The sequence below is a fragment of the Passer domesticus genome, chromosome 13, assembly GCF_036417665.1.
Source record: "Passer domesticus isolate bPasDom1 chromosome 13, bPasDom1.hap1, whole genome shotgun sequence".
NCBI classification, from domain to species: domain Eukaryota; kingdom Metazoa; phylum Chordata; class Aves; order Passeriformes; family Passeridae; genus Passer; species Passer domesticus.
In genome coordinates this window covers 11,537,080-11,563,739 of record NC_087486.1, presented here as the reverse complement: position 1 = coordinate 11,563,739, position 26,660 = coordinate 11,537,080, and the positions used below count along the sequence as shown (strand labels likewise).

At 36.4% G+C, this 26,660-nt stretch overlaps 1 protein-coding gene across 3 annotated transcripts in view; it reads right to left on the bottom strand.

Annotated features, from left to right (window-relative positions):
* Nucleotides 1-253: 253 nt before the first annotated feature.
* GABRA1 (gamma-aminobutyric acid type A receptor subunit alpha1) overlaps nucleotides 254-26,660 on the bottom strand; it is a 41,323-nt gene continuing 14,916 nt past the window's right edge. For all 3 annotated transcript variants that reach the window (XM_064387379.1, XM_064387381.1, XM_064387382.1), the window contains exons 4-10: nucleotides 25,386-25,453; nucleotides 20,571-20,791; nucleotides 18,907-18,989; nucleotides 14,236-14,379; nucleotides 9,181-9,333; nucleotides 6,442-6,644; nucleotides 254-3,070 (exon numbers count right to left, since the gene is read on the bottom strand). In XM_064387379.1, the coding sequence (XP_064243449.1) occupies nucleotides 2,762-3,070; nucleotides 6,442-6,644; nucleotides 9,181-9,333; nucleotides 14,236-14,379; nucleotides 18,907-18,989; nucleotides 20,571-20,791; nucleotides 25,386-25,453 (1,181 nt within the window). In that variant the 3' untranslated portion in view covers nucleotides 254-2,761. The remainder of the gene's footprint in view (nucleotides 3,071-6,441; nucleotides 6,645-9,180; nucleotides 9,334-14,235; nucleotides 14,380-18,906; nucleotides 18,990-20,570; nucleotides 20,792-25,385; nucleotides 25,454-26,660) is intronic.

The following is a 26,660-nucleotide window of genomic DNA, read 5'->3' as shown; positions in this document are numbered from 1 at the left end:
TTCATCTGATGCAATTAATTGCCTTACTGGATATACATGGTACAGAGTGAGCTATCTTTTCTGAATGTCAAATCAGATTTGTGAAACATTCCTGTTATATTTGTCCCTGGAAAACACTGTGCAGAAAATCACATCTATTAAAACTGCATTCATTACCAAATCCAAGGAAACGAAGGCTCTGAATGAATAGCAGCTAATCAAGCAATGTGTCATAAAAGGCAGTAACTAAAGAAAACCAAAGTAAAACATTCACTTGCATTATTGAACATTTTTAGCTTTATTATTATAATAGAATTACAGTCTGACATAAAATAAAGAGCTTTTGCTAAACTCTGTAAAGCAATACATGCTTCTGCCATAAACAACCTCTATTAGATTTAGGTTTTATTGCCACATCACTGCACTGAGGTGCAATAAACATTCAATGTCATCTTTTTAAAATTATCTCAGGAGTAAACAGAAACTGTCCTCTATAAGAGTGTATCATTATTTTCAAGGAAGACTTACTATTATTACATGGTTTAGCAAAGCATTGTAAAAAAGCTACATAGAGAATACCTTGTCTTTGATAAACTGTGCAGTCAAGTTTATACAGTATAATACTATTGGCATAGACTAACTAAGAGGTGGTATAATGCAATCATTGCATAGCAAAAAGCAGACTAGATAAGTAATATTCACATCTAATGTGCAAAATGCAGACCAAAAGGTAGCTATGAATTGCTAGAAAGATAAAATGCCCTAAATGAACACACTAGTTTAACGCCAAAAATAACAAGATAAACAAGTACACAGAAGTTAAAGAGCCATAGTTTATTTTTTTCTATACATATATCTACACATGATATCAGAGATGAAACATCCCCTTTTAAATAAGATCCAATCAGATAACTTATCAAGTTCAGACAGGACTAAATGTTAGACAATGAAGAATTATTTAAAAAAAAGTCTCTAAATCAAACATTAAATATTTCCTTTTTTAGATAGAGAATGTCAACTTTTTGATTAAGAGTTTAGAAATCACTGCCTATTAAACTTGACTTTCAGTAGCTCTTTCTCTGGAGGCTCATGTAGCACTGTTTCAAAATCCATTCAATAGCATAAATTACATTTTTTAATTGATTCTTGCAAATATCCACCATTCTTCCAGTCTCTTTGAAAAAACTTCATCTGAAAGTTTATTTCTAAGAGTTAGCAGTAATGATACTGACTAGAATTTTTTTTTAAAGGGAGCACAATACCTGCAAAATGGACATCTTGTATTTAAAGCCCTTACATATTGTTCCTACAAATATATTGCTACAGTAAAAATGAAATGTAGTAAGTTTACTCAATAAAATCTATTTTCCTGTACATTCTTTTATGTATGACTTCTTTGTATTTAATGCTACATATATTACATCGCTTATTGTAACAGTTATGTTTCAGCAAATATAGCAGTAATATACAGATGAACTTCTGTCTTAACAAATATTTCACCATTTTTACCTACCAAATATAATCCCATACTTTAGTGTTTATGCATGACCTGAGCAGACCAGTCATTAATCTAATAGTATACATTGGATGACATTGTCAAATTGCAAGCTGCTGTACACTTAACCACTTTACAAATGGAATAAATTCCAAGCACTTTCTGCTTATTTATTTTTGTAAGTGTTCCAGTACCACTGATTTATTTTTTTCTCCTTTAATTCAGGCTCTAAATATGTTTATTGAGCATTTAACAACATATTAAGAGCTAAGAGGTGAATCCTACACAATGTTTTAAGAACACAACTTTAAAAAAGTAAAAAAATGTACAATCTCATGCTGCATATTTACAGATATTATTTAAATACTATATTTTATCTTTCTTCTATTCATAAATCTCAATCTAAAGCTTCTTTTAATGTATCATTTTATAAAAGAATACATTCAACATATCTAGAGCTTGCAAAAATTTTGTTGTTTTTTTTTTTGTTTTAACTCTCTAAAACATAGTGATGAATAAAACCTATCTTTAAAGCATCCAGGAATTGTTTGGATTACACAGGTGATAGTAGAAATTTGGGATCTGCACTTGGTTGTGCGACTGGTTTTAAATCTAGTCTAGTGACAACTTAATGCTTGGAAAAAGCTTGCAGTAAGAGAGCAGATTAAAGCATTTGTTACCATTAGATCTTATGTGCTATACAGTGACAAACTGTACCTAGAGTGAGTAGATTTCCTTTCTCATTAAAGACTATTTAATATTATAAGTCAGGTAGTTTGGAACATAGAAGAGAAAAGGGATTAGGAAAATAATATATCTTACAGGATTCAGCAAATGGAAAGCTTTGCATCCTTGAAAAGATTATAAACAGTGGCTGAATAAATGATACAGTCTAAGATGTGCATCAGGAATGTCATAAAGAATATTTCCCCCATCCCTACAATCTTCTGAATAAAAATATCTTTTTCATCTACCTATACACTATCTTTTGGGGATATTCAGTACTAAGCTTGCTACAAATGGTTTCTTTTTTTTTTGCCACCCTCCCATTACTCTATAACTCTTTTCCATTTCCAAAATCACTTCTCCAAAGTATATAGTTTATAATGTTCTCTCGCTCACACACAGTTTTTTGAAATATACAGATATATTTTACCTTTTGCTAACTAAAGAAACCTTTATTTTCTTTAAGACAGAGGCAATGAAGCAAATGGGAATTACTGTATGTGAAAAAGGGAAGCAATTCCCAGAGCAAAAGACAAAACAGAACTATATGAATAAATGAGGTTATTGATGTGGAGTTTGAACCTTTAGCTGGGGCTCCCTGTTTAAATAGGTAGCCCAGTAGACCAGGTTAAAGATTCCAAAAAGCAGAGGGAAGGCTATTCTTGATAGCCGATCAATTTTACTGACGCTGTTAAAAGTTTTCTTGGGCTCTGCAGGTTTTGTTTCTGGCTTCACTTCTTTGGGCTCAATTGTTGCACTTTTAGCAATGGTTGCCAGCCCAGGGTCCCTTGCAATATTAGGGGTGTAGCTTGTAGCTGCAGCTGTGTAGGTGTTGTTTTTCTTGATGAGAGGATCTTTCACTTTCTTTGGCTGAAGAAAGAAGAAAATATTTCATCCTCAGTACCTTCTCAACACATGAAAATATGAAAAAGCACTGTAACATTCTGCAATTAATCAAATCCATACCACAAAGTGTAATAAGCTGTAAGAGAGAAGTTAGTTCTGGGTATATAACTCGTATAAAATATTTAGGTGACAATAAATACAAAATCATCCATTTGTATTACTTGTATTTGGTAAACCAAATTAGGTGATCAATAAAAATGAGACCTGATAGCTAGGCTCATTGGCAAAATCACTTTTAATGATAATCAGCAGTGACAAAGCACTCATAGCTCAATAGTCTCACAAACTGTTTCTCTTGATCAGGATAGAAACTTACAGGATGCCAAATTCTTAATGTAGCCTTCCAACATTAAGACAAATATTGTGATATGAAGAGTTTTTACATAATTTATACACAAAAATACACACTAAATTATCATGTAACCATGCACTAAAGGAGTGGTTTACTCAGGAAGATGCAAAGCTGTCAGTATTCTGCTCACTAATGGTTTACACCAGAGGCACATGAATTATGGATTAGGAACTTAATGTTCTTATTTGAATCTTAAAATTGGAACATAATGGCTGAAATAGCATTCCATATGCGAAGACTTTAATGTCTGTATGACTTGTTCATCCACCTACTTATATTGTTCAAACAAGAATATATTGAATATCTTTTAGGGGAGGAGGACTTATTGAGCTTATTTAAACTTATTTTATCCCTAGGTCCTTATATTTTCTAGTATTCTATTTTTGGGATCTAGTTGTAGGAAAAAAAATAAATTTTGACATTTGGGCATACCAGTTAGGATTCAACTGTCCAGTTTCTGGCAGACCAAACCTGTTCTTCAGCCACTGCCCAATGATAAATACAGAAGAGATGTAGTGGGTTATTAAGAATGTGTAAGGATTCCTCCAATTATGAGAAAAAAACCCAACAACAAAGCATATAGCAAAAACCAACTCCAACAGCTTAGCAAAATTTTCAGGTAGTATTTGCCACAAAAAGAAAAGGCAAATGTTATCCACTTCATCCTCTTGGGATGGGGGGAAGATATGGTTGAAGAGAAAATATTAGTGGAATTTGATCTGTTATGTCATTTCATGAGACAGCAAACACAATTCTCTGTTTTCAAGAAGCAGCTCTCCCAGGGAGGCAATACTTTTATGTGGCCACAGTACTTTTAATGACAGACCAACTATAGGTTAATGGCTACTTTGACCCCTTAATAATGGAGTTTTGATAAAAAAATTCTTGTTCAAGAGGTGAACATTTCAGGGAGTGGACAGACTCCTGCTGGGCACATGGGAACAGGAAATGAAGCTGCAGAAGCCTGAGGGCAAGTGGAGGAGAGGCTTGTGGAGGAACAGCTTTGGAGCCCCATGCTGGAAGGAAATGTAGGCTCAAATATTAAAATCATGCTACTTAGTAAGGAAAGGTGTTCACCTAATGTCTCTGATGTAGACATTTTTTAATTCATGGCAATAAAATTCTTAGCTTCAGGCCAAGAAGAAGCTTCAACTCTTCAGAACAAACAGGTTAAAAATATTCCAGAAAAAAAAAAAGCATGTCAGGTTTTATTTTGTTTATGTTAGTTTTTTGTTGTTTTGCTTTGTTTGGCTTTTTGGGGTTTTTTGTTTGTTTTGAGTTGTTTGGTTTTTTTCATTGTTGCTTTTTGGCTGTCCATTCTTTCCGCTCCCAGGTAGGGAGGCTGCTAACATGGTTGCTGAGTGTAAAGGCAATCCTGTTTGCTGCTCATTCAGATACTCTGGTGAGCAGCAATAAATCCAGCAGACAAAGAGCAGCTTCACTGAAGTCTCAGGGGAAACCCTTTCAATAGATTTAAATGTCACTAGAAATCTGATCCACAGAAAACCCTGATACCAGCCTGGGTCTTAATATTTCATGTCAAATTCAACTTCATGAACAAGCAATATGACAGCTAATTAGAGCTCTAAATTTGATTAAGCTGTGATCATTGTGAGCTTGCCTTGCTTGCTTTTCCTCACTGCGGAAAACTCACAGGTACCAGCAAATGACACATAAAGTCCTTTAACTGCTAACAAGCACAAAGCCATAAATCTTCCAATGTTTTAAACTATGTTTATTGTGGTGGGTATTGTGTAGGGGTTTTTTTTAGAATGTAATTTTCTTGGTAACAAATGAAACAGCTTATTATAGTAACTACATTACAAGGGAGGATAAATTAGCAAGGCAATTGCTAATTTATATTTAATATTTAAGGATACAGTTCTATCAGTGCAGTTCATTTTTATAACAAATGTCATGAAAACAAAAAGAATAAAAAAATTATTTTCAGTGAAAGTATCATCAATAACTGAAAACTCAACATTCAGCAGCAGTTGTGCAGCTCATTACTGTAAGCTTGTTTTGATACTTCACTCATTTTTTCTACAATAATTTTGTAGTAGTTGCCATTGTATAAATGCCCTAATTTAATTTGGAGGTTTTTTTTCACTGACTTGCACAACTAATATACATAAATAATATATATGCACATAATTGTGAATTAGAACATATCTTTGCATACCAGTGAGTTACATCTGCTCCCCCAAATACCTGCTCTGTTGGATCTCTAGTCTGTGAGTGTTCACGGGGAAGTTAACCCAAATGAATTAGTTTGCTCACAGGAGCAGCTGACATGGTAATTCACAGTAAACAGTAAACTTCTCTTTCATCCCCTAAATATCCTCAACAATTTCTTGATGAACCTGTGGTTTACAGACCAGGTCTGATCCCAGTCCTAAAGGAGTGAATGGGAGTTTTCTCCGGTGCATTCATGGAGGTAGAGATCAGCATTGTACAATCCCAGCACAACTCTCAATTCCTCCTTCTAAGTAAGAACATTTTTCCCATAGTTAAGAAAGGCAACAAAAACTCCTCTGATGATTGATTTGGTGATGATGATAGAGCATCCTTCTGAATTTTGTGCTGGGGAGCACTATACCTTGGGAACTGTCAAAAACTGCAGCCAATTTTTTTTTTTTTTTCATTTACACTGAGGTATCTACACTTTCTCTTGTTCAAACATAAAAAAACAATTTCCTTCCCTTAAAATAATACACGTTGATCTTTTCTCCCGCTCAATTCCCAAAGTCAAAATCTCAGTAGAATATTTCATTATTAATAGCATTATCACCCAGTATGTCAGAAGCAGTATTTAGGTATTAAATGTAACCATGGCATGGAAATGCTGTGTGTGGACACAGGAGTAAACTCTCCTGGAGTAACACCTGTTGTACATAATAAGAGTTGTTAATGCGCTAAACCCCACAGAGTGACCAGCTGTGGCAGAGTGTGATCTTTTGGGGTGGATGTGGGGAGGCGTTACCTTTTCTGGGACGACGCTCTTGCCGTCCCAGGCGTAGCCTCTCTTGGTGAAGTAGTTGACGGTGGCGAACTCGATGAGCGCCGAGAAGACGAAGGCGTAGCAGACAGCAATGAACCAGTCCATGGCTGTGGCATAGGCCACCTTGGGCAGCGAGTTCCTCGCGCTGATGCTCAGGGTAGTCATGGTCAGCACAGTTGTCACTCCTGCAAAGCAGAGTTTGTTTCTACAGGACATTTTTTGTGCTTCATTGCCCAGCTGCTAGAGGTGGTAAAACCTTTTCTACATCCCTGGCTGTTACAAACTTCCCCATCTGAGTTCAGTTTCTATACGAGGATATCAGGTTTCCGCTTCTGTGGAAGTTGCAGGATTTTCAAAACATTTTTTATGCTTTTATTCTTTGATGATGTTGTAACAGAATACTATTTTTAAAGGTGGAATGGAAGTATAATTTGTGAACTACTTTACTCGTCCTGGTATTTGAGGGATTTCGTTGCAGCTCTTTATTATGTGCTGCAAATTATACTACAGATGTAGCAGTTTAATATCTTTAGTTCTTTCTTGCAGCAGTTCTGAGACACTTAGAAAACAAAAAAAAAAAACTTGCTTCAGCTTATTTGGACTACTATACTTCAAAGATATTTTCAAGGGCACAAAGAATTATGTGTTATTTCATTTTTTTTTATTGTTGGTTTTACAGATTTCTGTCCCTTTAGTCACTGACGCCATGAACATAGCAAAGATTTTATGTAAGAATGACAATGCAATTTGCATTTCTGATATCAGAGCTTCTCACTGCTGAACCTTTCCTCTCACCTGGCCCCAAGAGCAAGCAGGACTGTACTGAATTCACTCTGCTTGCAGCTGCTTGGAAAATGAATCTCCGAGTGCACGCAAGGCATTTACATCAAATCACATGTCCACAAGTTACCTTGACAACTGCACTGTCATGTCTCGAATGTGTCTCGAGTTCATCTTTGCTGCACTGTTAGTGGAAATGAGCAGTGCTCTGAAATAGGTCAATTAATGAACAACATATTTACGTGGTAGTGTGAAGAGCTTGAATTATTAGTGCCTAATGAGGAAGCAATTTCTTTTTCTTGAGATGCAACCAAATGTGTTCTGTGACTTATTGCTAGTGACCTTATGTTTCTCTCACATAGTAGCAGAAGAAAGGTTTATAACTTTTATTATCTGTGGTACTGAGTGGGCTGTAAGATCAGTGTTGTGCTTCTGTGTGTAAATGAATTCATGCAAAATGTTCTTTGTTTCACTGCCATTTTGAAATGAAAAAGCTATCTTGATACATAATGATGGAGCAAACCCAAGAATATTTTCTAAATAACTTCTTCTAAAATGAAAACTGAGAAATTTGTGGGTTCTTGAGCCTGTGAAGATAGCAGTTTGAAAATTGGGCAGTATTATATATTATCCATTGAGACTAGGAAATTCTGTTCTCCATCTAATGACCGTGAAGTACAGCATTTCAAACTGATGATCAGACATTTCTTTTTAAATGGTATGTGCAAAAAGAGGTAAAATAGTTACAATTTCAATGGATTTGACTATAAAACTCTCTAGTAGTGTAGTTCTCAGCAAAACTGATGTTAAAAATTCAGGATTAATTTTAGTTGCTAATCTAAACAATATTATGTAAATCAAATTTAATTATACTGCAGTCTAAAACACTGTTCTGTCAATGCACATCTGTCTATCAACAGAAAGCCACTGCTTGGTTCATGAGGTCTAAGGCTATGCAAGTTGTGATTGATTTCCAGAGAAACTGAGAAACTAAAGCACAGCTGTGAATGGTGCAAGATCCATAAAAATAGCTCTTGTTCAACACGAGCTTCAGAGGCTGCATTTCTCAACAGTGACTCTCTGACTTTGCCATGTTCAGAATAAATGGGTTAATTTTCTTTGGCAAAGCCAGAGGGCCCAAAGCATCCTGTCCTTGCAGTGCCCTGAGGCAGCAAAGCGAGTGTCAAAGCCAGCTTGGCTGGGGATGCTTCCACCTCCTGCCAAAGGTGTTCAGCAGTCCCATCTGGATATCACCAGGACCAGGTCACAGAGCAGAAATCTCAGGTTCTAGCTTTCCTAAATAAAAATTCATTGCCTTTTTTTTTTTAATTTTTACTTGACTTGGGTTAATGTCCCCAAAGAATATGAAAGAATATAAGAATTTTAAGATAAGCATTTGCAAGCAGTTAAATTCTAGTTAAATTCTAGTGACCAGCTGTATAAACTGGAGGGTCTTGTAGCTTGCCTGCTCACTGCATTCCCTGAGTGCATGTATTCACTGCTGTAAGCACGATAAATTGGTGCTGATCTAACAGTAGCCTGTAAAAGGGATTAAGGAAAAAAAAAATTAAAATAAGAATTTTCCGAGGGCCTAAAGATGTCAAGTGACAGATACCCATTGACTAAATCCTTTTTGATAAGCCCATGATTAACGTTATTGCCATTGTCAGAGATGTTTTATTCATAATCTGATTGTTTTGGAATATTCAAATGGTAATGGATGGCTTGAGGTATTTTCAGGTTTCTTTTTACACTCAGTTCCAAATCAGTTTAAAAGCTTTGGACCTATATTTTCACAATGAAATTTGTTAGCTCTTGTGTGTGCAGCATGTCCAGGCTCACACTGTTCTCCAATACCATGTTACAATAACTACATTTACAATAACATTTCTGAAACCCAATTGCCTCATGATTGCCAGGAGGTTTATAGGTCTTGCTTACCAAATACAGTTCTTGCTGGAACAGATTCTCTGTTAAGCCAGAAGGACACCTGTGACAGTATCACTGTCATGATGCATGGCAGATAAGTCTGGATGACAAAGTAACCAATCTTCCTCTTCAAATGAAAATGTGTAGTCATAACAACATATTCCCCTAAAACCAAGAAAAAAGAACATTAAAGCTTTTATAAATATACACATCAGAGGTCTTTGTAGGAAGTATTTTTCATTAGATTCACCCCTATTATAAAATAGAAGTCCTCAAATCAAAATGGGTCAGCTTTGAAGAAAACATTTCATAAACCTGGCGGGTTGTAAAATTTTTCCTTAATAATACGAAACTAGATATTTCTGGGAAATGCTAATTAAATTTACATATTTTCTCTGCTGAGTAGAGAATGAAAGTCTGCATTGACTGGTGGCTGTTTAAAGCTCTTGTAGGAAGGTCTTATTCCATTAGAGGATGGAAAGCCACCACAGCATAACCATGTAAACATAATCCAAAGACTCAATCAAGACAACCTCCCAAAAGTGTTTCTGTTGGGCCAAGCTTAAGATGTAATTGCTGATGTGATGGTATTTCCATTACCACTGTTGGTGCTTTATGTACTCTGAAGTGTCTCTGTTCTGCTAATTTAGGACCTTAGTAAATTATTACTCTCTCCTGAAATAAATGATTACTACAAGAATAGCACACAATATTTTCATTAGCCCTAATGCTTTTGGAGCTATGAAGTTGTATGAGCTGGGTACCCCAAAAGCAATGAACATTATTTTTTTTTATATATAAATAAATTTGATTTATACTTTCAATAATAAATATAAATATATCTAATATTCTAATATACTTACTTCGTTCCATAAACCTTTCTTGCCAGCAGAGCAAATATTGCTCATTTTCAGATCATTATTTATATAATTTAAAATGGATTTTGGCAAACAGTATATTCTCCAAAGACTGAAAAACCTATTGTTTTTATTTTATATTTTTTTTAGTAGACTGATTCTTCTTATTATACAATGAAGATCTTAGAAATGAAACAAGTAGACACGTAACTGAGTGGAAACTTCTGTCTAGATTAGAGATGACATGTGAAATTACTGTAGTTCTATTTTAAAATGTAGGCAGATGGAAGAAGAAAACTGCTCTTGTACAGGAAAAGCTTAAACTTGATTGAAAAACTATGTCTAGACATTGACTGCTTATGCACAGAGCATGTCAAATGCCCATTTCTATAATGCAGAGTCCAGAAGAACATCCATTTGAGCAATCTTGCTCAATTTCTAGCCCCAAGGAAAGCTTATTTATAACATATGACAATACTCTTTCAATATAAAAGACAGCAGCAAAGGGAGAAAAGATAATAAATTTTAAATTGAATGGTAAAGCAAAGGATATACAAGGATTTTTTTTTTTAATTTCAAAAATGGGAATGGCTGTAGTATAGTGGGAATTATTACTTAAATTTTGCTCACCTTTCTTTACTTTTCACTGAAACAAACTCTTTCTCCTCTGTACCAGAGATTATGATCTTACAAAAGGTGCCAGTCTTGGCTAGGAGAGCCAATAATTTAATTTTATCTCCTTAAAATATGACGTGGGAAACTATTTTAATGCAATCAGATATAGAATGCACACAACGGTGTGTCAGAATTAATTCACTGATTGTAGATGGCAAGCTAAGAATACAGAGTGAACACACCACTGTACTCTGATGCTTTATTTAGCTGCCTAAATTATCAAAGTATTTTTAACCTCTGGAAAATGAGAACAAGATCCAAAGCATAAAGGCAATTAAAAAGACAGGGATTACTCTCATCTGTTAAGCACTGCAGCAGGTCTGAGCTGGGAGCCAGATAAAGGCAGTGCTGGGAGGAGTGAGCAGGGCAGAGCCGGGCCTGCAGTGATGCTCTGCACTTCACTTACAAGGCACAGCCACGTCCTGAAGTTTCCACAGCACCAATGGACTGCACTCACTGGGCAGCCACTTATTAAAAGATAGTAGATGTTTGATAAGATTGATTGAGCTGACTGCAGGACATGAAAGCACTCCAGTTATTCACTGCATTCTTGGCTTTCCATATTTCCCGTCTTTCTTTAATTGAACAGCGTCGCCACATTTATGACAGCTGCTGATCACTCTCATAACTTTCCAGTTCCTCTGGAATTCTATTTTGAAAGCATTGAAATACAGTCATAAAATTCCTTACAATCTAGAATTTCAAATAGCTCTTGAGCAAAATATTGCCTATATTCACAGTGTCTGATTGCTAGGCTTTCACAAGTTGTAGCTTATACACCTTATATTCTCTTAGCTCTTATCTTTTCTTATCCAAGGAAGTTAGAAAGAAAGGTATTTCTTCTTAGCTAAATTGTAATTCCTGAAGTCTTCTACAAATAACTGTGTTGTGCAGATAAATCTGGTTTTCATTTTATTTATTCCAATGTTTAAATTAGTTTATATGTAATACACAATACACATTTTATTTCTGAATGACTGTCCATGCTGGAATATTTCCAGTAGGTCTGGAAGCATTTGTGCCTGTTTTCAGTGCTTTTGTAGGTGCAGTTTTTAATCAGCCCTTAATATTGCAATAATTGAGTCAAAATGTACAGGTGGTATAAACTAATCTGTGCCCATAGAAGAAAGTAGTTGATTATTCAGTAAAGATACATTAAAGCTATTTCTCAGTGTTCTGTAAATGATTTGTAAAAAACCAGAATTATCAGCACCTGAAGTTAATGTGCATCACATCAGACATGAAGTTTGAGGTGTGGGCTGAGTTTGAGCTGTTACAATTCTTCTTCTATTACTGTAGGTAAAGAAATAAAGCTTTCCTTGCCACAAATTTAAGACAAAGTATTTATCATTTACTATTTATGCCATGTAACTCAGTCAAAAAAACTCTTAAGAACACCATCATCTCTGCAGATTTACAGAGATAAGAAAAAAAAAAGTGTTTTGAATATTTTGAATATAAATCCTGATGTTTCTCAATGTAAAGCAGTGTTTTCAAGGTGGCAAAATAATTCTATATAAATAGAAACTTGCACAAGCCCTTTAAGCGTTTGTTAAGGTGCTTACAGAAAGGATAATTTTAAAATCTTTCTGAGTCAATATGAATTGTGGCTAGAGAAAAAGGATTATTAACCACTTCCGATCCTCACCTTTAGTATGGGGAAAGCAAAACATTTTTCTTTCCAAAGCAGATAATGAAGAATTTTCCTTTGAGACACTGAATTTGCAAGCAATAAATATGTTTCTGCCTCAACTGTGTATTCTTATCTTTTGCAGCCTGAATTACTGCAACACTTATCAGGTAGTAATTAGAGAGGACTGTAAATTTGCAAATACTAAAAAGATTCTGAAATGGGATTGTTTTTAGTTTTGGTAACTATTCCATTTAGTTCTTTGTATGCTTTTCAGCATCTAGACAACAATATCTTCATCTCAGCATATTTTAGGTATTAACTATACTGTATTTAACTTTATAGATAGTAATGGTAAAGAATTTTCCTCAGGTAGAAAAAGGAGGCAGAATTCACATCTTTGAAATAGCATGGGCAAAACAAATTGTTTATTCATGGAAATGCATGAAGAAATCTTAAATTTATGTTTCAGTTCTGTTTGAAAATTTCTTGTCTGCTCTTCTTAATAGTTTATAGCATGCTCCTCACGTTGCTGTCTAATTACCCTGAACCATGTTTGGCATTTCCATTTGGTTTAGTTGTGCTCCCTCTTGAGTGTTTTCTGACTTCCTGCTGCCCTTAGAGCACCTGCAGCAAGCAGAGCAAAGGCAGCCCCGCAGGCTGGCAGGGTCTCTCTGAGAGAACCAAGAGCTGAGATCCCTGCAGTTCCCCTCAAATCCTGCTGACTTTCCAGCAAAATGCAGATGGGGTGAATTACTGGCTGCAGAAAAGCCAATGGCAACATTTCCACCTGTGGGAAGGTCAAGAGCTCTCCCCTTTTTACCTGCTTGTTGCACACCTCTGTGCTCAGCAATGGGAGCAGTTGTGTTGATGCTGTTCTCATGCAAAGTTCCTATTATTGCCATCCCACTTACTTTTATATCAACTGAACAGAAGCTTCCAAGCAGTAACCTAGAAACTTGTCTGTGAGAGCTTTTCTTGGCTTAATAGAGCATATGAATACATTTTAACAAGCTAAATAAAAAATTCAGACACAAATTCCAGTTCACCTTAAGATGACTCACTTTCACTTAAATGTTCGTTGGCTTTAACAGCAACACATTAGGAAATTTGGTTTATGCAGTTATGAGTGGACTTCTCTCTAAGTCACAATGTTGTTTGTACCCAGAGCAGTGCAACCACTTCCCCTAAAGCAGGGCTGCTTTTGGTCCACTGGCCAGTGAATGTGGTCAACTGAGCTCTTGTTCATGCCCAGTGCTCAGATTCTTACTGCATTTAGATCATCCAAATTATTAGAAAATAAACTTTAAAAAATTTACATCTTGAAACAAGCACTGCAAAGTTAAAAAATAAAGGGTTGTAGCCAGGTTCAAGGTCACAGGTATGTCATACTATAAATGTCAGCTGTATTTCTGTACCTCATTAATTTTTTGGAGTTAAAGCTGGTGCCAGAATTAAAGGAAATCATCTTTGGGTGTTACAGATGGTTTTGAGTTTGATGACAGTTTTTTTCATTCTCTAAATACTTCCTTGAGAAACTCTGTACTTGCTTTTAGCGACTTCACTGCCCCCAGAAATATGATCTTTGAGGATTCATATTGTTATGCTGTTTTTATCAGCCTATATAGTAAGCAAATATGAGAAAAACATGAGGAGTGCTTCTTTATTACATAAATTATTGTTTTTTCTGGCTAGATCTGACACTGTAGCAAGCTTTTTAATGGTTCAAATATTTTTACCACCAATTGAAGCAGGAAAATAATCCCAGGATGTATTATCTTTTACAAGTCAATCTGAAGTACATATATTATCATTTACCCCTCTTATGTCTTTGTATTTCTTAATCCTGCTCTGAATTATGTTTTGACAGTTAAATATCACCCTTGCAGAGTATTTGTCACAGACCTGTGCTGGACTGCACAATTCCAGAGTCCACAGTTTGTCCAAGCAGATCGTACTGGTTCAGTCGAGAGCCATCCTCAGCCACCACCACTGACCTTGCTGGTTCCCGTGTCCACTCATACACAACCTCTGCTCTGGTGTAAGCATCTAATTTGAAAGAAATACATTGCATTTAAGCTTTGCACTTTCTGTTGCCTTACGGCTTTGTCAGAACAATGTTTTGAGCAATAGTTTGAATATTTAATTCTCTTTAATTATCTGTAGAAACCCGCAACTATCTTACTGGAATTTATCTATAGGAAGTAAAATTGATTTTTACACAATAGCTAAATATCTGCTGTAGGGCTGGATTAAGGTTGGTCCTCTATGGAATGAATATATTTCTCTCTTATATATATGTAAAGAAGTGAGAGTGAGAAGTGGAATTTCATGAGTATGCAAGAACCCCAATGCTTTTTCTAACTTCTAGCTATTGTAAAGAAAGATGAGCCCCAAACTTTTCAATATTTCATAGTGTGATCTTGTCTGGGCCTCTGTAAATCCTTCTCAGAGTGGCTTCAGTGATCCTCTCATCCTCAGCCTGGCTACAGCTCCCCTTTGGTCATGCTCCATCACACTGTGCTTGCTGCAAAATGGGCCTAGCAGACACTTCTGAGGCTGCCTAGGAGAAAGTAACTTTAAATCACAATTAGTCTGTTTTTTGGTTTTGGCTTTGGTTATTTCTGAATAGTCCTCAAACTTGAGTTTGGAGCAAGACAAAAGAAAAGTGCTGTGGGCTCTTCAAGCCCAAGCAGTCTGGTGTGTTACACAGAGAATTCAGTAGCATCTACACTTGCCATTGAGGAGCTTTGTGCTGTTATTAATGTTCTTTCCAGAATCAAGCTACATATAAATATTTTTAATCCTAATTCCACAGTAAAATTCTGCTGTCATTTTGTGGGGTCTGGAATCTGGCAGCTCTCCCTCAGAGCAGTTGGGTGGGAGTTAATTTGCTACACAGAGGCAGCTCATGTAATTCTTTACACCTAAAAAGTACCCAAAGGCATGAATGGGGATGAATGTGTGGCCAGAATCTGCATCAAGCCTGCACCCACCAAGGGCAGCTGGAGCAGAAAGGGACATCTCAGGGTATCCAAAATAACAGAAGGATTCTACCTACAAGATGAAAATGTCCTTTTTTTCAGATTGACAAGCAGGAAGGGAAAGGAAGGAATTTGATTCACTTGACCTCATTTGCGAGTTAGCAATTTTACCTTATCAGTGTAAGAGATAACAGCTACTAATTGAGGAGTTGGTTGGGTAGAATGTGCTGGTAAATTAATTGCATGGCATTTGATTCTGCATTATTGAAGCTGAAGGGTGCTTTTATCTTTGGGCTTCGTATTCCCTAAGCACTGTAACATGGAATATTTTTTTGGAGTCAACAGCAAAAGCAAATCTATGTCCTAATAATTCTGACTTTAAAAATAATGGCCAGAGTAAACACAGAAATTGACTTGCTAATCTAGTCACATAAAGACAGTAATAAAATTAATTTTCAAGCATTTGTTCTGGAATATGAGAATAGCTTGGAAGAGGAGGGAGTGCTTTTCTGAGCTACTGAGAATGACTGGATTGGTTTAGAGGGAAGGGGCTGCACTGGGCAGAGCTAGAACTGAGCTGCCAGATTTGGTGCTCAATTCTGCTGCCCCCCTCAGCCTCCAATTCACGTTGCATAAGCAGCAATGCAGCCATCTGCTCCCGTCACTGCTGGTTTCCAGAGTGGCCTCAGTTTTAAACTGACAATCAGATGTTTGTGGTAAGAGTTGAGGAGAGCATCTGCCCTTCTGATTTTGTTTTGCCAACATATGGCATTTTGTTGTTCCAGAACTTCTTTTGCATTTGTCACATTGAATTTACACTGGAATAACCTCTAGCTTAAGCTGCTCTTTGGCAAATCACTTTAGCCTTGGAGCTGGGTCAAACATTTATTGGTCCCTACAGTATGGGCAGAGTCCACAGGAGATGTGCAACTCCTTCATTGTGAGGCTTTTAGGAATCCAGCTCCAAGAAGTGATGAGTAACAGTGGAGGACATAAAAAACCTCTTATCCAATTTAATCTAAAACAAATGGAGCTAGGCAAACACTACCTTGGGGAGCTAAGTGTTAGATTGTAGTCTGCACTTTAAGCATGGATTTTGTGACAATTAAATTCATTCCCAGTAAATTTTCCAGTCCATTAAGATGATTATAATTAATTGCTTTAGTTTGACAAAAAATGTCCCAAATGTATTTAAATATGATTCTCACTTAAAAAGTGGAAATTAATTATAAGATCTATTCTTTTTTTATGTGTAACAGTGGCTCCCTCTTTCATAACTTGCTTGGGTCCAGCCGTTTGTCCTGTTGGAGATATTTCTATTTATATCAAGAATGAAATATTGAGAGAAATATTCTATAACTTAATAATTATAGCATATGACCTGATGAGAAGGAAGGGGGAGATCCAGCTTTAAGGGCTGCTTCCAACAGTGAATTCTTCATGTAGTGTTTGCACTAAAACCATGTTACAGAAGGAATTCCTCTCCATGAGAATCCCAAATTAGGAGCTCTCCTGAATTTAGTGGCTGAATGAAAAGTTGCCTTGAGAACTCCTTGATTTTGTCTAATGATCTTTCCAAGCATTTGTAGTTACTTTTTTTTAGGAGAGCTGCCATTGAACACTAGTGTTCACATTAAAAAAAAAAAAAAACAAAAACAAAACAACAAAACAAAACCAAAACAAAACAAACCCTGTAAAACATGACAGTCCACAGTTATACTCTGAGTTTAGAACATCAGTTATTGCCTTTGAGTGGTGTAAGAAATGGTCTTTCTATCAGAAATATCTGTGATTTTTTTGTTCAATTAAGAAAATTAAGTATATTATGAAAATATGTTTTTAAGGATAACAATATCAATTTAGATACAAAAGATGCAGATACACTTGCATGTTTTTCTGCTATCTTGTGCTTGCCTTCTGGTGTGGTTCTGGACTTTTGTGCAAATCCACATTATCTATCCCCTTTATTTAATAATTTCTTCAAATCTTAGTCATTTAACTGAGCAAATGTCCTCAGTAATGTGGAAAGCTGTGCACTGTGTGAATGAAGAGTACATTAATCTGGACACAGTGAGCCAGAAAGAACTCAGTGTAGGAAAAGAATGGGAAATATTGTTCAGACTAGGGAAGGTCTGGTGTTTGGGCTATGGTTCAGTGATGCACAGATGTGGTGATAGGTGTCTTGTAGTGTCTATGAAATTCAGTCTAGTAAATCAAATTTTTTGGGAAACTGGTCCTGGTTTAAATTGTCATTAGCAGGTTTGTTGCAGCATCAGCCATCTCCCTGCCTCGCAGTTCCTGCACGATGCCTGCAGGGACACTTTAGTGAGCACATCAAAAGAAATTCCATCCTGCAGCCACTCCTGATCTCGCTGGGATCTTGGGTGCACAGATCTCTTATTAATCAAGAACTCACTGCAGTATCTGTCCTGCTATAAACTGGAGTAAAGCTTCCTCCCACTCTGCGCTCTTTCAGGAGATATTTGCAAAGATTTATTGTAAGTGCTCTCTTAGAAAACTTAACAATCAAGGAGCAAACTACTCTTGTCAGTTATACTCCAAGGTTGTATGAGCTTTTTGTTCTCTAAGCCTTATCTAGGAGATCAGCAGCTCTTTAAAGGCAAAACATCATTGCTGTCTAAAGGCAAACACAGACCTATTCAGCCCAAAGTAAATGATCACCCTGTCGGGTACCACGTGAAGAATGAATTGGGTTTTCTGTTTGTTGACTTCTAAAATTGATCAAGCCACTAAGTAACCATTACCAGTGAAACGACTCATTACTCTGTTAGAAAAAAGTAGCCATTGAGGAAACAATTTGTACACTATTACATCTTCCATATATTTTAACTTCCTTGTTTGTGTTAAACAAACTAGAGTAAATTAGATCGTCTTTTTTTTTTTCTCAATGTTTTATTTCCAAAAATACTATGTATGTTTAGTTAAGTGTCAGGCTGGTTGCTATTCACACTGAAGTTTTGGAGAAAATTAACCTTATCAAAAGCTTTGTCAGGGATTGCACTGATTTCAATTATTCTGATTTCAATTATATTTCAATGACATTGTTCAGTATGTTCTCTCATCTAGGGCTATGTATGCTGCAAGTGTAGAACTCTATTTGGAGATTTCTGAGATTTTTCACTTCCAAAACTGTTCCATGAGTGTATATGAGTATCATCTAATGCTAGGAAAAATGTTGATCTAAACATACCAAGACTACAGTAGCAAAACTGTTTTCACCTAAATGAATTTAGTTATCCATAGCATATATTGCTTTTCTTTAGGACTGATACTGGGTTTTAACAAAACAAAGCAACAAGATTAACAACATTTTCTATGTGACAAACTACTTTTCTAGATATTTAGAACACTGTCATTTTCATCTTTGGTGAATGTCCAGGCATCACATTGTAGGATATTTAAGAGACATAAATGAGGTCCATTATATTATATATATATAAAGAATAAAGATACAACCCTGACAAAAACGTGAAAAATACACAAGATTAAAACCTCGAGGTTTTCTCAGTTGCAAAATACTCTTTTAAAGTGGCCTAAAAATGGGAGAAACCTCCATTTAAAATAAACTTACAGCTTCCAAATTTCAAGGGGCAAGCATGTGCATCCATAGGAAAGTCTTCTAAATGCATTGGACATTCTGCTCTCACAGTCAATCTATAATGGATTAATGAGCAAAAGGACACATTTATTCTAGTTTCATAGAAATAGCAAATAGACTTCTATTAAGACACATAGCATAAGTACAGCACAGTATCTGTTATGTGATTAATTAGTGGTTACAACAGGACTTGAATGGTCTGGCTCAGGGTGCAACTGCTCTGCCCCTCTGCCCTTCCTCATGGTCCATCAGAGGCATGCTCAGGCTTCTCATGTGGCGTGAGGATTAAAATCTATTAGCAACTGCAATTGCTTCCTTGCTGCCATCATTAAATTGGCCCACTCTGGATGCTCAGACATTTGCTGAAATCATTTCATTGCTATCAGCTAGAGTGCAAACATGTTTCTCAATAAAAGAGATTAAATGAACTAGAAACAGTCACATACCACACACCAGCAGAGAATGAACAGTAATACTTGAAGAGTAGGCTGAAGATTGCATTAAGGCACTTGCAAAGGTGAGGAAATAGGAATGGTTATGATCAAAAGAAGAGACACATGTGAACAATATGCTGCCAAGATTGTGTTTCTGTGGATTGAATCCCTAACAGCTGAGCATTTAGAAAGACAAGAAAAATCGACGTGGACTTGTGTAGCTACCAGCCAAGATGATTCTACTTCAGTCTAGCCAGTCTTGAAAGATGTTGCACAATAAATTGAACATTCCAAATGCCTGGAGAATGTTTTTTTCTCCAAACACTTGTACTGCTTTTAAAAACGTCTTTAATTTTTTTTAAAGAAAACTCAGTGTTCACCTATGTACTATGTTATCCATCTTGGCTTGGAGTCAGAGTCCCTTTATACCTTGTTTTGATTCCATGGGAGTCATAAAGGGGGGATGTGCAGCTTTATAGAGACAACATGCCCTCTTTTTCATTTTTTAATTTGTAGGTTTTTAATCCAGAATGTTTGCATGGCTGTATATCATCATTATTTCAAAAGGATTTATTTAACTCCTCTAACAACTGGACAGCTAAAGTTCAGTTATCCATGAAGAGAATAATATATTTCCAATGAATGCTGTCAGCACAAAAATAATTTTTTCTCCTAACTTTCTGAATGCTTTAATCAATGGAAAAAGAAATGTCTATTTTTATGCTGTCATGCTTTATAATCCCAAGCACAAGAAATATTAAGAATGATCAATGAATTCTCTGTGCATCTGTTAGTTCTCAGAATCTGCTTTCTATACAATCCAAAGATTAAAGACCCTTGCACACAATTTAGGAGTACAGATTATACTAAACTTGCAGGCTTTATTATACTTGCTGATGGAATCCTTGAAAGCAATGCCATATCAAGATTCTCTGCAAACTGATGGATTCCTAATACTGTAAGAACCTTTTTAAAATCAAGCATTAAGATGCATCCAGGGACTGTAGAGGTAGCACAGCAGGAGAGGGAAAATAAACACTGCAAACAGCTCCATTTGCCCATCATCCCAAGGCTTATTGTGAAAATAATTATTAAGCAGGAATCAAATTATACTCAAAAAGGAACCAGTTTCCTATCATAAAAATATGCTTTCACAAGTTAAATTGTAAAACTAAATTAAGGATGTAATATTTTAGGGCTCACCTCATTGTGTATAGCAACGTCCCATCCTCTGTGATTCGTAATAGTTTATTTGGCATTGTCATGTTATGAGCCACTGACTTCTTTCCATTGTGGAAAAAGGTATCAGGTGTCCAAATTTTGCTGGCCATTAAATTATTTAATCGGAGAACAGTCATTGGTCCTTTGAATTTTAATCTCTCATCTTTCCAGCTTTGGCGGAAAAATACATCTATAGTGTATTCCTACATCAATTCAGAAAAAAAGGAAACACTTATGATGGCATACGTTGCAATATGAGTACTTGAAAAGTGTGCTCTTACCATTCCCTAGAAGCAGAATGACTGTTAATGAAATTATTCGTTTTCAGAATGTTTATTTTCTGTATTACTTACAATGTACCTGAAGCTGGTTATTAAACAGCTACAATACCATTACTGTGTTCAACACAATAAACATCAGGAAGTATTTCAAAAGTTTCCCATGAGTTAGATGTAATAAAATTGAAGCAAAATAATTCATTATATAATATATATAATTTTATATAATACATATTATACTATAGTATATAATAATTATAAAATACCTTATATATTATTATATTATATATTATACATCATATATATAATATTTATATATATATAATTCAAAAATAATTCCCACTAGAACTGTAATTTGAAGCTGCTGATAGGTGGTCAGTATGTGTGGCACAGGAAATGTGTGTCAGAGTAAAATAAGCCTTGTGAGGCAGGGTCTTACTACAGCCTTCTGTTCTAAATGTCTCTAAATGTTTATGTTAGCATATGTTAGTAACCAACCTGCAGAAAGTTCACAGTTCACTAAAATTGTATGGTCTGACTGGTGAGATGTGTAGTGGTTTATTGGGTGAAATGGTTGGGTACAAAGAGCACGAGCTGAGGGCACCCTTGGGCCAAGAGGGACAGACTGATTGCACAGGGACTGGGCCAGGAGGAGAGAAGCAGTGGCTGACTCAGTGGGCATGGGGACAACCAGAACAACCAACACTCACCATGAAATGAAAGAAATATTTGTGACAAAGCAACAGGAACCAAGAGGGAGAGGGTGAAAGTAAGAATGATACGTTGGAATATTATACATAAAATATAGATGGGGTGAAAATGTGAAAAACTGTGAATGCAGCATAGTACAGCGTTCCTCAGGGGAAAATTCCATCCACACGTGGAAGTTCAGTATGAGATTATCCTGCCCCTTCCGTCTTTGATATTTTGATAAACATCAAAAGCAGTTACCCAAACATGGTTCTGAGTTACTCTGAATGGGAATCTTTTGGTTGAGAAATTGAACCTTTGCTGAGATTTCCTGCAAATGGAGATACCAAATCCTGGAACAGAGAGAACTCCTGTGTGTGAAGGCACAGAGCTATAAGGAATAGAGCTGTCCTGGCAAACATGACAGTGAACAGAAACATTCTAGAAGGAGCATGCAAATTTCTCCACAGCAAATTCCTTTAGATTTGTGTTTTTCATTTTAACAAGCACCAACACTCCATACAACATAAGCACTTTTGAGCTATTTATTCCTTGTGCAAATATTAGCAAGGAAGATTGGTGATTCTTACTGACGTGTGTTTTTCCTGCTTTTAGGGTATGAAATGCCTGAATACATTTTTTGACATGGAAATGTAGTTACATGGGTTGTTCTAATTTTGGGTTCTTTTGGTAGATTTTTAAATTTAATTTAATTTTATTTATATCTCAGACCTGTGAATCATTTGTGTGCATATTTAGTTGTATTTATATTTTTTTAATCACTTGCTCAGTGAACTGCTGAAGCCTGAGTATATTCAGCTTCTGTGAAAACAGTTTGCACTTATAACCAATTATTTGCTTCAGAATTTTGCTGGGTCATGGCCTTAGGTTGAATTGTGACCAAATCCTGTCCCAGCTGTGCAGTAGACTAGGAGAGAAGGAGGTGTAGGAGACGGTATCCACCATTAAAATTTTGCATTTCTTCCGTGTTTTACTAGCACCAAGAAAATTTCCTCCTACACACATGGGAAAGGTAAAAGACATGCCCAGAAGGTGACATCATTTCAGTAGAAAAGCCATTCCCTTTTTCTCTTTCAGCTGCAAAGGGGGTGAGTGGGAGGTGGTACAGGTTGACAAAGGAGAGCCTGGTTTTTCATTTCATACAAACACGAGGTTCATTTGTTGGAAAAGGACGAAGAGTCAGAAAGATTTGATAAGGGTCCTGACAGCTTAAGATAAAATTCAATTAAAAAGTAGCTGACAGGTCATGCCTGGCACAGGCTGAAGCTTTCCCTATCCCAGGTCATCGCACCATAGAGAGTGAATTAATTTTGGCTGAGATATTTCAGCTCCTCAGCTTTCACTACCCACTTAAGCATGTACATTAATTCTCCTCAAATGAATCCTGACAGACAGCTGATCTTTAGGGCCGAGCCATCAGATGCTCTGATTAAGGCTTTTTTCTACAGCAGAGGGGCATACAGAACAAGGGAGCAGAAGGATTTTCTCTAGACTATGTAGGATAGCAGTGGCCCATGTGCAGACATATGAGTGAGGTGGAATTTGGAATAAATTCTCCACAGCAGAGACTCTTCATTCCACACTATGGAGGTTAAGAAAAGAAGATTCCTATTTGCACTTTGAATAAATTTTATGGTTTTGAATATTTATAACACTTTTACTTAAATGTTCTCTAGTTTACTCTTCTAATACTTCTCCCAGAAGATTGTTTATTCACAGGGTAGACCACTATATGGTCTACATGAGGTTCTGTACATAAAGATAGTAAGATAGATCATTCCCAAAAAGCTTACTGTACAAAAAAACTGGGAATGATGGTTTACTAGAAAAAAAAATTCTGTCTTTTTGAAAAAGTTAATTTTGAAACGCTTCTTATTACAAATAATATACATCAAAAATTTTCACAAAAATGACAGTTTGTATGAGAATAGCCAGGTATCTCTTGTTCAGTTCAATCCACCATGTAAGCATGCCTGAAAACCTGCCAAATTCTTCCAAAAAATATGACTTTATTTTAAAAAATGCTTTTCTCCCATTTAACTTTATTTACAACTATAAGAACAAGCCAAGACAATCCCTTTATAGAAGAAGAGCTTATGTCCATGCTGCTCTTAGAAGAGTGCATTGCGAGTGGGTGGGAGCACCCTGACTTACCCGTGCCAGTGCCTCCCTGGATGCTGCAAACAGATGGCTGAGGTGTGCTGGCAGCCCAGCGTGGCTTTCCTAACACTCAGGGTGAGCTGCAGGAGCCCCTGGCCAGCCCAGCCCAGGCTCAGGCACAGCTCATCCTCCCCTTGCCTGCCAAAAGCCTCCCACACCCCCAGCCCAGGCTGCACATGGGGGATGAGGGGAGCCCCAGCTGAGGGTGTCTGCTACCAACCTGTCTGTGCTCAGAGAAGTGTAAATCCACAAAACGGTGTAGTGAAATTCATATAAACTCCGGGTTCTGGTAAACTCTTCAATTTATCTTTCTGTCTCTGGTTTCACACCTAGTTCCTCAAGCAAAGGTTTAACATGAGTGGGCTGCACACACATTACTTTTTATGGGAGGTGAGTAGGAGTTTTACACTAAATACTTTTCTGTGAATTCTTTAGTTTTCAAAATATATGAACACCTGCCTCTGTGTTTCTTGGTCACACATTTTATTAAGAGGATGATGAATTATTTCTCCTGTATAACTGACTGAAAAACAGGAGTCAACATGGTATGGGTATCATGGCATTTATAAATTTAACTGTACTTTTATAAGTACTGCTTTCCATGAAATTAAAAAATGATGTCTTTTCATATGTAAAAGTTACTTTTTCTGGTTTTCTATTCTTTAGCATTGTTTTGAGTAGTCAGAAACCTGTAATATCCTGGTGTTTAAGGCTTAGCTACATTTTTAGTTCAAATTAAGCAGCTGACAATTCTGTAGTCAGAAATGGAACTTGTTCCCTTTACTTATTTTTTTCTTTTTTTTCATTGAATCTTTCTTTTGCTAAGTGTGTTTAGCTAAATGTAGCCAGCTACAAGTTTGAACTGCTTTCATTTCTTCCTTTAGATTAAGGAGGATGTTTCTAGCATTCATCCTAACACAGCATCCAGCAGACACTGGTGGCTGCAGACCAGGCTTTACCCCTCTCAACAGCTACTTGTGCAAACCTCATTTATATGGAAAATTTTAAGTACCTTATCCATATTGCTACACAACTCTTGGTATCTCTTAAGACCAGGGCTCACAACATCTTCATTCAGTTTTCTGAACATCTCCATTCCCTGCAGTTATCTGGCAATTTGATTTTAATATTCATTCCGTAAAGAAGTGACACTAATTCTCTCATTAATCTTCTCTTTTTAGCAGCCAAGATCTAGGAAAGTCACTTTCCATTGATCAGTAGCTTTTAATATAAAAATACAGGTTAGACTGTACAGATGTCACACCATAGGCATAAGTGTTAATTGCATTTTAAGATGATGATCTTTCTTGGCAAATTGGATCAGTGATGTGCCAGCAAGGACCTAAGCAATCACTCTCAGAAGAATACAGATCCAAACCCTAATGCATTTCATAATATATTATGTAGCAAATATAAAGTCTGTTAAAACACGTTATTAAAGTCACTGAGGCTTCTAATTTCAGGGCACTTAAATGCAGTCACAGCAGCAGGAACGGTAGCACATAAAACCTGATGGCATTTTCAAATCAAGGGCTTAAAGAAAGCCCAGCCTTAAAAGGGGTAAATAAGTTATTGCATAGATCTTTTATCCTCCAAATTAAAAAGGCAAGAGAAAATGAGTGCTGTAGAAATTCAGGCCATCACTTACCATATCGTGGTCTGAAACAGGCCCAAAACTGGTGACGAAGATGTCAGTCTTCACTTCAGTTACACGCTCTGGTGAAGCAGGAAATTAGGACAGTGAGTGTCTATAAACAGCCTTCATTAGATCTAACCAGTACCAATTTTCACAATAAATAGAGAAATTATTGGCTTTGATTAGCCATTCTGAAATTGGTCTGCAATACAATCCTGAGAATTTACTGGAGAAGTAATTTCACAGTCAATATTGTCAATGGGATTTTTTTTTACAGTTTTGCCAGAGAACTTTTTGAGGTACAGCAGCTGCAGTGGAAACAGTTCTGCTGTTGTGGAAACATTTTCATTCTTTGACTGATAAATCTTCTTGTCTGACACTGTAACCAGTGCTTAATACTGTACACAGTACTCTAATAACTCATTTGGTACTTAGTTTCTGGGCAAGCTAAAATAAGGTCTCTAATAATTAACCTTGGGCTTGCAAGTTATGTATGTTGTATTGAGACCAAGAACACAGAAGAAAGAGAGAGAATACATTATGGTGTATACAAACATGAATATACTTTATTGGTATATATATACTTTATTGGTTAGAAATTACGCTTTACTTCAATAAACAAAAAGGAGTTAAAACTTTTCCAAATAAACATCGGCTAAGCTTCCCTACTGAAATCATCTGTGTAAATATTTTCAGAAAGTAAGTTCTTCAGTCATATAAGCCTAAATGAGAGATTAGTACAAACAGTACTTCAGAAATCTGTAACATGTACATAACACAGATTACATGCATATGTTGCACCATAAAGCTGGACCCCTCCATGATTTCCAGGATGTCCATTTGCTCCATGGCATGATGACATTGAGTATTTCAGAAGAAACCAGTGATTTCAGTGGTCACAAGCACTTTGAGATGCTTTAACTGGTGTTGATCTCAAGAAAGAGATCAAACATCTGACTTCTCTAGACAGACTGGCAAAAAACATTTTGAGAAACAGCCCAGCTGAACTTCCCCCCTTCCTTTCCTCTCCCCCTACACACACACAGGACCAGTCACTTCTGAGCACACTGGTGTTCTCTAGGGCACACACAGCAAAATATTCACCCAGGATGCCATATATCACAATAACCCTGAATTAAATTGAATTAAATATAGCTGCAGGGAGTAACACCACCTGGAGGCAGGAATCCAAGCAGTGTTGAGTGCAGCTAACCCCATCAGCTTCCCAAAATCTGTGATGTAACTCTGAACACATTTACTATTGTGCTCCACAAGCCAGCATAGGGG